General features: G+C 33.7%; 1 protein-coding gene across 1 annotated transcript in view; it reads right to left on the bottom strand.

Moving 5' to 3' along the window:
* ROBO2 (roundabout guidance receptor 2) overlaps nt 1-12,867 on the bottom strand; it is a 933,205-nt gene that overhangs the window by 72,347 nt on the left and 847,991 nt on the right. The window contains exon 18 of the mRNA XM_007934915.1: nt 8,323-8,505. Within this exon, the coding sequence (XP_007933106.1) occupies nt 8,323-8,505 (183 nt within the window). The remainder of the gene's footprint in view (nt 1-8,322; nt 8,506-12,867) is intronic.

The following is a 12,867-nucleotide window of genomic DNA, read 5'->3' as shown; positions in this document are numbered from 1 at the left end:
TTTGGATTTCAGAATGCTTCATATGTTAGAAAGGTATTATGATGCATACCACAATGATGGTTTGAGCAGAAAATTGTATTCAAAGGTATTTAATGTTTCTGTAGTGAAATATGAATATTTATGATTAGCAAGATAAATAAAATTATACATGTTGTTGTTGTTGTTATGTGCCGTTGAGTTGGACCCGACTCATAGTGATCCCTCCTTGGGTTTCTGAGGCAGTATCACTATGGAAGTAGATTGCCTCATCTCCCTTCCTAGGAGTGGCTGGTGGGTTTGAACCGCCAGCCTTCTGGTTAGCAGTCAAGTGCCTTAGGCACTATGCTACCAGCGCTCTATAAGTTTGGGTCACTTTTTCCCACTGAATTAGTAGAAAATTATGCAAAAAATTAGTGTTTACATGCTTACAGATTTTAAATTTGCAGTTAAGTCTTTGTAACCTATAGTTCTAACAAAAGTTCTTATGAATCAGCAACATCAACCACTGAGGATGAAGGAAAAACTATCATTTTACAGATAGTGAACCCAACATAACCTACCTTTGGAAGCAGTTGATTACGTTTACTAGATTATTTTACTAGTGGTAAAAGCTTAATATAAATGAAATTTTAACGAATTGATTGATATTTTAAATAAAATGAGGACCTATTGGAAATTGACTTATACACACAAAGGATAGTTTTTAATCTGAATAATCTCTCCTTAATTCACTTGTTCCACAACTTTAGGCTCTCAAATATGGTCATTCTTTGAATTTTATAAATTTCCGAATGCAGTTCCTCAGTCTCTTCTCTAAGGTTTTCTAATGACAGTATCTCTCATGATATTGGAATCAAGCAAATTGATTACGAGTCTAAGGATCTATCAGGCTTTTTTGAGGTAGTGAATTTTATAGGGCTCTCAGGAACATTTTGCTGATGTCATAAATATATTGGCTTATTAATTTCTCAGGTAATATCTCAAAGACCTCTTAAAACAATCTTGACCTAACCTCTTCATCTGCAGAGGATTGACTATAGCTAGTTCCTCAGAGAAGAAAAAAGAGTACGGATTGCTATGCTACTTCTTGACAGGCTCGTTTATGTACTGGGAATCACCGTATCCACACCACAGTGTGCCAGTTTAATAACTTCTTCTAACAACAACAACAAGAAATATATCTGAAATAACTAATGAAGAAAATTGAGCACTGGAGGTATTAAATAAGGCCTGGTTAGGATAAATAAATAAGTAAAAAGAAACATAAATGTGAAAACACTACAGCTAATTAGCTTTCCATTTGATGTGACTTTCTAGTTATGTGGCTTTTAATGGACTATCAAGTGAGTGTTTTACTCAGATAAAAGAGAGTTAAGATAATGCTATGAATATCATTGTGAATATGCAAATAAAAAGATGCTGATGGATTATACCTCAAGATGTGCTGTCCTGCCAGAGGAAAAGATAGTATTAGGAAAAACTAAAGCAGATTCATAAAAATTGAGTTGTACTCTACTTTTTTACATACAAATCCATGGTATATTCTTTATAAATTATATTGTAAAAAATATATTGTCATAGTACTCAAAATCTTATCAATATATCTTTGACTAAGTTAATATACAGATGTATTTATGGACCCAAAGAGTTGGTCCATATTTAACAGTTGAGAATTAAAATGTTGTGAACAAAAACATTCTATATTTGAAAGCATTTTTAGGATATATTCCTTTACTATTTGTGTTCTAATCATAATTAAAATATATTTTCCAAATGGTTCTAAACAGCTTAATAGGTTGCCAAAATATTCCATAAAGAATATTTTGTATTTCTGCATATCAGCTATGCTGTCGCTCTTGTTAGGTGCCATAGAGTTGATTTTTACTTATAGTGACCCCATGTAACAGAGCAGAACAGCTCCAGAGTGTTTTTTAGGCTGTGAGGAGCCCTGGTAGCACAGTGGTTAAAGTGTTTGGATGCTAGCCAGAAGGTTGGCAGTTCGAACCCACCAGCTGCTCCATGAAAGAAAGATGTGACAGTCTGCTTCCATATACGTTATAGCCTTGGAAACCCTATGAGCAGCTATGCTCTGTCCTAGAGGGTAACTATGAGCTGGAGTTGACTTGATGGCAGCAGGTTTGGTTTGGTTAATCTTTATGAGAGCAAATCACCAGGTCTTTCTCCCACAGAGCTGCTAGGTAAATTGAACTACCAACCTTTCTGTTTGCAGCTGAACACTTAACCATTCCGCCACTAGGGCACCTTATATATAAAGGCAAAAAGACATAATACATTATGTAAAGTCTTCACTGCCTTAAAATGGACTATAGATACAATTTGATACACATGAAAATCTTCCATTTTTTATGTTTCTTATAAGAAAAAACAGGTAGACTTATCGTATTAGAGCTGTTTGTGCTTTTAAAGTAAGGAAAGCAATAAGACTTTTTTAAAGTAGCTTTTTTGGCCCATGTTCAGAACAATTACTGTGCTTTTCTCATTGCTAAAATTAAAAAAAAAGTTTTAAACTAGACCACAGTGCAATTTAGTTCTATCAGCTCATGAGATTAAGATCAGACTAGAAATAAGGATGAACAATTAGAGCTCCTAAAATGTAAATATTTCAGGGTTTTGTTTGTTTGTTTTAAATCAGCATTTCTTTGTGTAAAGAAAAGAACACAAAAATAAATGTCACCACAAATTGAAAAGTATTTTGAAGTACATAGTTCTCATTTCTAAGAAATGTTTAACTGTTGAGGTTGAAACAATAAAGAAGGAGGTGCTTGAGCAATCTTGCCACCATTTTGATAATCACAGTGCAATAACTTTGTGTTAATAAGAGGCAAATTTGGAATAACTTTGAATCTTTACTATGAATCTCTACTGTTGTTGTTGTTATGTGCCGTCATCAGCCCTGACTCATAGCAACTCCTCCTTGGGTTTCTGAGGCGGTATCACTACAGAAGTAGATTGTCTAACCTTCCTTCTGAGGAGTGGCTGGTGGGTTTGAACCACCAGCCTTCTGGTTAGCAGTCAAGTGTCTTTGGCTCTATGCTACCAGAGTCTCTACTAGCATGTGAAATTAAGAATTTTCAAGGAGTAACATGTAAAGGTTTCTAGCAAAAGCTAACTGGATAGAGCTAAGGTTTCTAAGAAGTTCCACCAACACCACATCTCAAATGTTTTAGAAATATATTAAATATTTTGAATTTATTGCAATTTTTATAAAGGCTATAAAGTAAAAGATACTACAAGTTTATATCATGCACAAAGGACTTCTACTATAATCGAAAGGATTAATCCTAATCTCATGTCTACTAGAACTGGAGGGTGAGGGGTTGGGGGACACATAACTATGTGGCAAATTTACATTTTGAGGTGAGGAAGCTTTCAAAGGGCCTATCTCTAGTAGGCCACATGTTCTTACTCCAAATGGAAACTTTAATGTTGCCAGCCAAGCCTCATTCCCTTTCCTGATAAGGTATTTCTAAAATATGAATGTGGATTAATCCTCTTTTAATAAGCATTAACTCAGCACAGATAATCAAAGTATAAAAATTCCATCAACTCTTTTAGCTGCCTTTGGATGGCTTTATCAAATTTATATTTCACCAACAGTTTTAAAACCCGTGTGTGAAATGTTTAGGATTTCATAATTTCCTTACTAAGTATTAACTTGTTTATATTTATTGAGTTTCATAAAATCTATTACCCTCAAAAGTAATATTCACAAAATATGATTCATTCCTGTACAAGTGAAAACATAATCATTCTCATGAAAAAGTTGATGGGTTTAAAAATTAGCTGTGAATAATCATAGTTTAATTTTAGTAAAAGCTACATAGCAGCTCTATTCAAATGTATATTGTTCATTTTTTTATTCACAGTGTTATATACATAATCAAACATTTACTCTACATTTAAAAATCATCTAATCTTTTCCATATTTTCTGCCCTAATTGGTTTATACTCCTATTTTACTCAGTAACAACCTAGATAGTGAATTATTCTAGAAATCAGGAATCTCACACTTGAAGCAACAAGTAGATTGTTAGTACTCATTGAAGATTAAGATACATAACATTTCATGTTGCTCGAGAAAGTACAAACAATTTTATGTAGAATATGGGATATGGGGATACCTTGTTTTTTCCAGCTGCCCTCCTTTGTGCCATGTGCAAACCTGCAGTTCATGTTTCTATCTAAAGAATTTAAAGGATAAACATGAAAACAAAACAGCAAATTAGTGTGTAAAGCTGCCTTGGGAAAATGTCCACATTCTGCCTGTGTAAAGAAGTAAAACATGTTCGGGCCAAATTATCCTATCAGATATTCAAATATACAGGTTTATATTTGATCTTTGATAGCTGTTTTATGAAATCTAAGGTTTTAACCTACCAGTGTTTGCTGTTGTTGTTATGTGCCATGGAGTCGGACCCAACTCAGTGTTTAGTGATAGTCAAATGTTCTGAGGCCTTAATGGAAAAAATACACTGAGGAGCAGTCTTTTTTTTTTTTGTAAATTCTTTCTAAACCTTCAAATACAACTCTTTGCCTGAGAGGTTTTGCCGACATAGATTGAGCCAAAGACAACTTGCCCAGAGTTAGAATCTCTCTCATGGCTCCCCACTGGATTATTATCTCTGCTAGCCTACCTTGTTAAGAAGAAATTTGGAATGCAGATTTGTGAAAAAAGGAGAACAGAAAACAAATTTTACCTGCTTTACAATTCAACTTAGGGGCAGTCTAGCTCTCTTAAAATGAATCTTTCAACATATGCAAATTACATCAAACGTTTTAAGTATAAATCAATGTGGTACAAGATTACAGTTGAAGTTCAAAGTAAATAAAGTGCTTTATGTTATAAATTAATTTAAGTACTGATACCAAAGTATAGAGGAGGCTTGGTAGTGCAATGGTTAATTGCTCAGCTGCTAACTGGAAGGTTGACAGTTGGAACCAACCAATGGCTCAGCAGGAAAAAGGAGCTGGCAATCTACTCCCATAATTACTGACTATTCTAGTCTGTCACATGGGATTGCGATGAGTCAGTAACAATTTGATAGCATACAACAATAACCAAAGTATACATTTTGTTTTTTAGCAAAAGAAAAATTTATCATTTTGAATAAACATCAAGAATCAACATCAAATTTGGAACATGAGTGGAAAAGAAGAAACCTTAGGTTTTCATCTTGCAAGTGAGATTACATTGTTTTAACTTTACTTAGTTCTTATACTTGTAAAAACACAAGATTGCCAGATAAATTTTTATGAAAACCAAAATATAAACAGGACCAGTAATAATAGTATAAAAAGTCTAAAAAAACAAACTCATTTCCGTCGAGTCGAATCTGACTCATAGCGACCCCTCCTTGGGTTTCTGAGGCAGTATCACTATGGAAGTAGATTGCCTAACTTTCCTTCCAAGGACTGGCTGGTGGGTTTGAACCTCCAGCCTCCTGGTTAGAAGTCAAGTGCCTTAGACACTATGCCACCAGAGATCCTAATAATAGTATATTCTCTATAATTTTTGTAATGTACTGCAGGGAAAGATAGCCTCCTATGAAATCTCTCTACTCTTAAAATGGATCCTTATCTCATATATGAAATACCAGAAATTTGACTATGAGAACCATAAGCCACTACTCATTCTTATTTAAAACTTACATTCTCTACACTGCATTTGGGACTATAAATAAAAATTCAAAATGGCAAAAAATAGGATATTATGGAAAGAAATGTGTGGATAGCATTCCCATGTCATATATGTAACGCTAGGTACTAACATCTACTTCCATAAAGATTTACCACCTTGGAAATCCGAAGGGGGTCACTATGAGTTGGAATCTACTTGATGACAGTGTGTTTGGTTTTGGTTTGAGTGGTTTGTACTTTCACTTGCTTTTCACCAAGAAGAGAAAAGCATTGCTGGAGGCAAATTACTACCGAAAGGTGAATCCAATCTGAGAGTAAGCCATCTATCAATTAAGTACAAAGGTTTTGAAAGTCTGCTTACTGACTTGGCCTTAATCCAAAATATTTGAAGGGCACAGCACCTTCTGATTTAACAGTTCTTCTACAAGCAGATGAAGATCAATCACAATGAGAAATGATATGAGAACATATATTATTCTTGTTAAGCTCATAGAACAACAGATATTTTCTAGTTAAGTGTAGAGAGTAGCATTTGGCCTGCTCTGCTCTTGAAGAGAAAGGGGAGGAGAAGAAGGGGAAGGAAATAACTACCCTACAATTTTCACCACAGGTGTACACCTAACTGTGAGAGCTGTGTTATTTATAAGAATTGAGTGAATGAAGATGTATTGATGGCAATAAGGCAACATTTAAAATGTGGATAGATTAAAATTTTGCCCTAACATGGCTATTGTTGTGGGCCTGAGAGTTGATTCCAACTCATAGTCACCTTGTAGGACAGAGTAGAAAGTAGAACTGTCCTATAGGGTTGTCAAGGCTGTAAATCTTTATGAGGAGCAGACTGCCACACCTTTCTCCCATTGAGCACCTGGTAGGTTCAAACTGCTGACCTTCTGGTTGCCAGCTGAGCAATTAACCACTGCACAACTTATCCTGAAAAAAAAAATCCTAACATAGTTAATCCTTTGTTATTATCACTGAAGTCAAGCAAAGGGATCAGCACAACACTGTGCTTGAATTAAATCAGTTCTTCCTTATCTTCTATATGGATTATACACTTGGGTCAGGGCAGTGACATGTAATCTGATGGACTAAACAGATGTATTGATGGACAGTACCTAAGGCAGAGAGAAAAGGACTGGACTATAAAACAGGAAGGTGCGTTAAAGTACCTTTAATGTTTAAGACTCTGGCATGCAATAGTTATGCCAACACCCCTTTCCTGGTAGAATCCCTCCTTGGTGCAGTTATATACCATACCACTTAGATGAAAAGACACAAGGAAATAGGCAGTCAGCAGTCAAAGACAAATGAAAGCAGTAGTGTGATGTCAAGTCAGGAGGCATAGAAGTCCTTTTGAAATAGGCATGCTAGACTGCTTTCCTTAATCCTGGAAATGTATTCAAACCAATAACTAATAAACTTTATCTTCATAAAATAAAGACATACACCACAATGTTATGATCAAATGATCATACTTGAAAGCTGTCAAATAATAAACCAGTGGATAATCCAACCAAGTGGATACTATTCCTTGCATTTTGTGCTATTTAGGCACTATTGACTTGTTAGAGGCGGACAAGCTTCCATAGTGTAGAAGCCTAATGAGCAACGAAACCCACTTCAATTATTAAGATAATTATGCTTATGAAAGTCAAAATTAGATACAGAAGATTGAACTAACTGTCTCACAAACTTAAAGAGTGTTTTGTAGGATAATGTTATAGTAAATTAGTTTCTTGTAAGTTCTAGGTAAGTGTGAAGTATAATGAGGCAATTTCTCTTTATTATTTTTGTTATTGGGGAAAAGTTAAAATGAATCTCAATTACAGTTGTATTGAACACAGCTTCAGGGTTGAGCTCATTCTTTCAATCATTGACCTTATACTTTTCTCTCTCTCCTCTTTCTTTCATTAAGCCTTAGAGATATTTTGGATGCCATCTTTTTTGACACCCTTGAAACTCTGCCTTGGATTCTAAGGAGAGAAGGATTTTATAACAAGGTCGATCAAACCATCTAGAATTGTCGTTTACCATTTGTTTGTTTGTTTGTCATCTGTTTGTTTTCTTTCTCCTTCTTCCTTCTAAAATGCTGATTGGTCATGTTGAAACAGATATCCTGCTTAGTAGTCATATTAATTCTGGTAAAATTTTTGCTTGTTTGTATTTTCCATCTGGGACATTTCCTATTGTAGTTTGTATACTGGAATATTAAAAACTATATTTCAAACCTTTTATTTCCTTGAACATTTTAGTAATGCTTTTGTCCCAACCCACTTCCCAATTAATGGATCGATAACATGTAAAGTCTGTGTGCATGTGCATCTGAGTGCATGTGTGTATACGTATGTGTGTGTTTTGAAGAGTTCATAGAGAAAAAAGGTTATGCACTTTATATATGATAAATTTGGTGATACATAAAGTTTATCATAAGTACTCTTGTTAAGCTTCACTGGTGATAAATATAAATACATTGCTAGAATATCATAATGTGATAATGTGTCATAATGTGAAATGGTCAAGAGCTACGCATTAAGGCATGTTGTATACAATTGCATTTCCAGAGAAGGTTTTTAAAATAAACCCAAAATATTCATTCATTCATTTTTTTCCCACCCTATTCTTTTAATTTCATTTCATTGCATTCTCAAATACAAGTTTTCTTAGCTGGAAATAGTCTCTTACCAGCATAATTGCTAAGTCCCTTTCTTTTCTTTCTTCGCCAATACAACCAGATGCTAAAACCCATCAAAATTACCCAGCAGGCACCACCAATACCAGCTATAAAGGCTGGTTGCTTCACAACATCAGTGATTTGTTCAGTTATGCTGTTATTGTTTTCAGTAATGACAACTTCATTATGTCCTCCTATAGGAAAATAAAAAAAATAATAATAGTATTAGTAAATATTAAGACAAAATAAACACAGGAACAATAAATAGTACACCAATGGCACAGAAAATTACTTTGGAATTGGTAATACTGGTTTTGTCATGAGCCTGTCACACTTTCTGATTAGCACATTTTACAAGTTCCAAGAGAAGCAGCAAAGCATTGGTTTGAAAATGTGACAACCTTGTTCTCTAGTATTTTTGTTTGCCATGGACAAATTCAGAACCACTTTTGGATTTATTGCCTTACAATACTAAAACAAGGACTAGGAGTTGAAATAACAGACATTTTTCTTTAACCAGGTAAAAAGTTTTCAAATAAAATTCTTGCGAAAACAAAACCAAGTAGAATACTTAGCACAAGTACTTGCAAACTGCCTTTCTTCTTCAGCACTGTTCATTATTCAGTTGGTCGTGATTTACAGTTAAGTAATAATATTTCTTCTGGCTCATCCTACTAAAATAACTTCTTTTGTTTAAGCATCCTTCAGTTTCCTGGGAGATATTAAAACTGCTATACAAAACAATGACAACTATATAAACATTAATAGAGATAATCGTGTATGATTAAAATTATTATGAAAACATAAAACTAATATATGTTCTTAAGGTATTTAAAAATAACTTGAAATTTCTACTTATAAATTGAAAAAAATCAAAAGTTATTTATAGGGTCATCATAAATAAAATATACATTTATATATATATTTAAATCTGAACTAAGATTATTTGGGTAATGTTTTGACAATTTAGACTTCTTTGAGATAAATTAAGAAAATTTCATTCATGTTTTTAAATAGGCTTTTAACTGATGGGATCCATGTTACTGAGCAGCAATGATGTAGGTATTTATTAAACAGATTAAGATATTTAGACATTGAGAATTAAGTGATTTCTAATGTCAATATCATATCATTAGCTTTTGACTAATCAAAGACTTTCCAATATGAAATGTAAGCTAAACTATAATGACAATAATCTATAGCTTAATAGATACTTAGTCAGTGCCTCAACAATTTGACTGTTAACCAGAAGTCTGGTGGTTCAAACCCACCAACCACTCCTTGGAAGGAAGGCTGGACAATCTACTTCCATAGTGAATCGCCTCAGAAAACCAAGGAGGGGTTGCTATGAGTCAGATCCGACTCAACTGCAGTGAGTAAACTGTCTAGATTTGAGAATCCTGAAAACTATAGCTACAGTAATGTTGAAGACTAGCTGACTTTTTCATCACACTGCCTCCTCTTTTCTCCATGGCACAATATTAGACTACATTTCCCAGCCTCCCTTTCCACTGAATGCAATGAAATGATTGAGTGAGTACTGGGCAGTAGTGTTTAGTCATAAGTAATGCATACCACCTCCAAAACTAGCCAATAACACTGCTGAAACAATGATCTACATTCTCTTTTTTCATGTGTTGAATGAAAAGAAGAGATCTGGTAGAAACTCTGAGCCACTAAGAGATTATAAAGTCATTGGTTGGATGCATCCAGCATCCCTGAATGACTACATGGAGTACATACTGCATCCTCTATTTTGTTGGTTGATATTAGACTAGGATACGAATGACAAAGAAACTTTTCTTTCATTAAGCCAACCAAAATGCAGGACTATACATTATAGCCATCACCATTTTCTTGTACACACTTATAACACATTTCTAAAAGGTCTTTTGTTTTAAACTGCAAACTTAAAAATCAGTTCTATTTATGTAGTAAATCTGTGCTGTTTCCCCAATTTATCTTTCTTCGATTACTAAAAGTGTAAATATAGCCAATAATCTATTTAAAAGAGCCCTGCTGGCACGGTGGTTAAACTCTTGCTTGTTCACTGAAAGGTCTATGGTTCTATGTGAAAAAGAAGTCACAGCTGGCTTCCATAAAGATTTATGGCTCTGGAAGGCCTATGATAGGCCATTCAACTCTGTCGTGTAGGGTCACTATGAGCTAGAATCTACTTGATAGCAATGCGTCAATGTATTTAAAACTAGCTCACATTTTCAATATAAGACATATACACATGGTGATTTTCCTCACTATAGTAGTTATTAGTAGGAGGTGTGGTGGTATCATTCATGGTTAAGGCATTTGGCTGCTATGGAAAGATCAATGGTTCGAACCCACCAGTTGCTCTGTGGAAGAAAAATGAGGTACTCTATTTCCATAAAGATTTTATAGCCTTGGAAACCCAATGAAGGTCATTATGAGTCACAATTGAGTTGATGGCTGTGAGTTTGGTTTGGTTTGAGGAGTTATTACAAAGAAAAAAAAAGTATTATAGAATAAAAAGGAAAGAAATAGATTTGTCTTTCATTTGTATAACAGTTCCAAAAAATATAATGTTTAATATGGTGAAATTTTTATGTTTCCCAAGGTGTATTACTATATCTTAAACTGCTTGTATTTTTGAAATATGCTGTTAGACTCATTAGAGCATAGACAAGGGATGCGTGTGACCTGTAATGCTCCATTGTTCTTGCAGACAAAAAAATATAATGGAATATAATGTCTTCCTCCCATTGGAGAGTAATGAAGAACAAAACTAATTTGTTGGACTAAAAATTAATTAGACACATCAGATTCAATTGTACCTATTACTGTGAAAGTTTGCAGCTGTTCTACATATTATTACACCAACTATGTAATGTAAGCATGAAAAGGCCAAATGATTAGAGAAACAATACCTATATTATTAAGCATGATTACTGAAAATTTAAATCAATATAAATTTGTTATATGACATACTGTTTGATGATAATATATGTGAACATAGTTACTTGCATTTATGTGTCTGCAAGTGCAAGAACAATATAGAATTATGAGCACTTTGAAGTAAAAGTCACCGTGTAGGTGGAAACTGCAGACAAAAGAAAAATATTTCTTTTAAATTTGTGTAAGGCTCTGTGTTATATATTACATAATATTTAAATTAAATATCCCGTTAATAGACATTTCTGAAATAAAAACCAAACTGAGATAGAATAGATGAAACAATACATAGTTGACATAGAACATATCTAAAATTACCAGCCATAAAACACATCAAATCCCAATAGAGGATTTAATCAAAGTAAAAGGGAAATGAAGTAGAGCTTGATTCACTTCAAATGCTGTTTCTAGTCCAGATTGGACAAAAGAGAAAGCATAAATGGAAAGAAAAGGTTAACTATCACTAAATCAGTTTTCAAGCAAAGAATAACAATTGTGTAGATAAGGTTATCAAGAAAGATGTTAAGGTAGATATGCAGGGATAATTAAAAAAACAATTAAAAGGCTTCATCAGTACAACAGTAGATATGAAAAAGGAATCAATCTCTTGGAACAATAGTCTTTTCTGGATTAAACTGTGTTTACATGTAGGTCTGTGTTTCATGAAAGTGCTATAATTCTATTTTCTATACATCTTGAGTATGTTGTTGTTGTTTGCCATCAAGTGCAAATTACTTGAATATCATATAGTACTATCACTATAAATTATTTTTTTATTTTATTATTTTAAATTATTTTTTATTTCTTAAATAAATTTGAATAGTTGTACAATACACTAAACAATAAATTATAAGGTAGTCATTATATTTGAGGACCCTTAGTATTTTTTAGCCACTCCTCGGAAGGAAGCTGGGGCAATCTACTTCTGTAGTGATACTGCCTCAGAAACCCGAGGAGGGGTCGCTTTGAGTCAGGTCCAACTCCACGGCACATAATAACAACAACAGTGTTTTTTAAAAGATAGAATAGTTAAGCAAAACTGTGTGTTTTAAACTTATCTAAATTAACATTTTCTAATGTTTTAAGTTACTATATAATTCTTTAGTTGAGATAATCATGAAACAGCTTAGTTAATGTAATGATTGCATTTTTTACTTGCTTCCAAGTGTCCAAGAAACAAAACGAAATTCACTGCCATGGAGTACAATCTGACTCATAGCGACCCCTCCTTGGGTTTCCTAGGCAGTATCACTACAGAAGTAAATTGCCCACCCTTCCTTCTGAGCAGTGGCTGGTCAGTTTGAGCTGCCAGCCTTCGGGTGAGCAGTCAAATGCCTTAGGCACTATGCCACGAGAACTCAATTAGTGACAAATACAGTCAGTAGAAGAAAAAAAGAAAAAAAAAAAAAAAACTTATTTGGCTTGAGAAACACGATTATTACTAAATATGATAGGAAATAAGACAAGAAATTGAAATAAGGATACTTAGCAATCTTAGTTATCTTTGAGTTAGTATAATTATATTTAGTTAATTCAATTCACATATATGTTGAATTTAAAACCAAAACAAACAAAAAGACCTATTTACCTATCTGGGGGTACTTTAATAATTATTAAAATGTTTAATA

The sequence above is a fragment of the Orycteropus afer genome, unplaced genomic scaffold, assembly GCF_000298275.1.
Source record: "Orycteropus afer afer isolate SDZICR_OR568_19922 unplaced genomic scaffold, OryAfe1.0 scaffold00022, whole genome shotgun sequence".
Classification (NCBI taxonomy): Eukaryota; Metazoa; Chordata; class Mammalia; order Tubulidentata; family Orycteropodidae; genus Orycteropus; species Orycteropus afer.
This window is presented reverse-complemented; position numbering and strand designations above follow the sequence as displayed.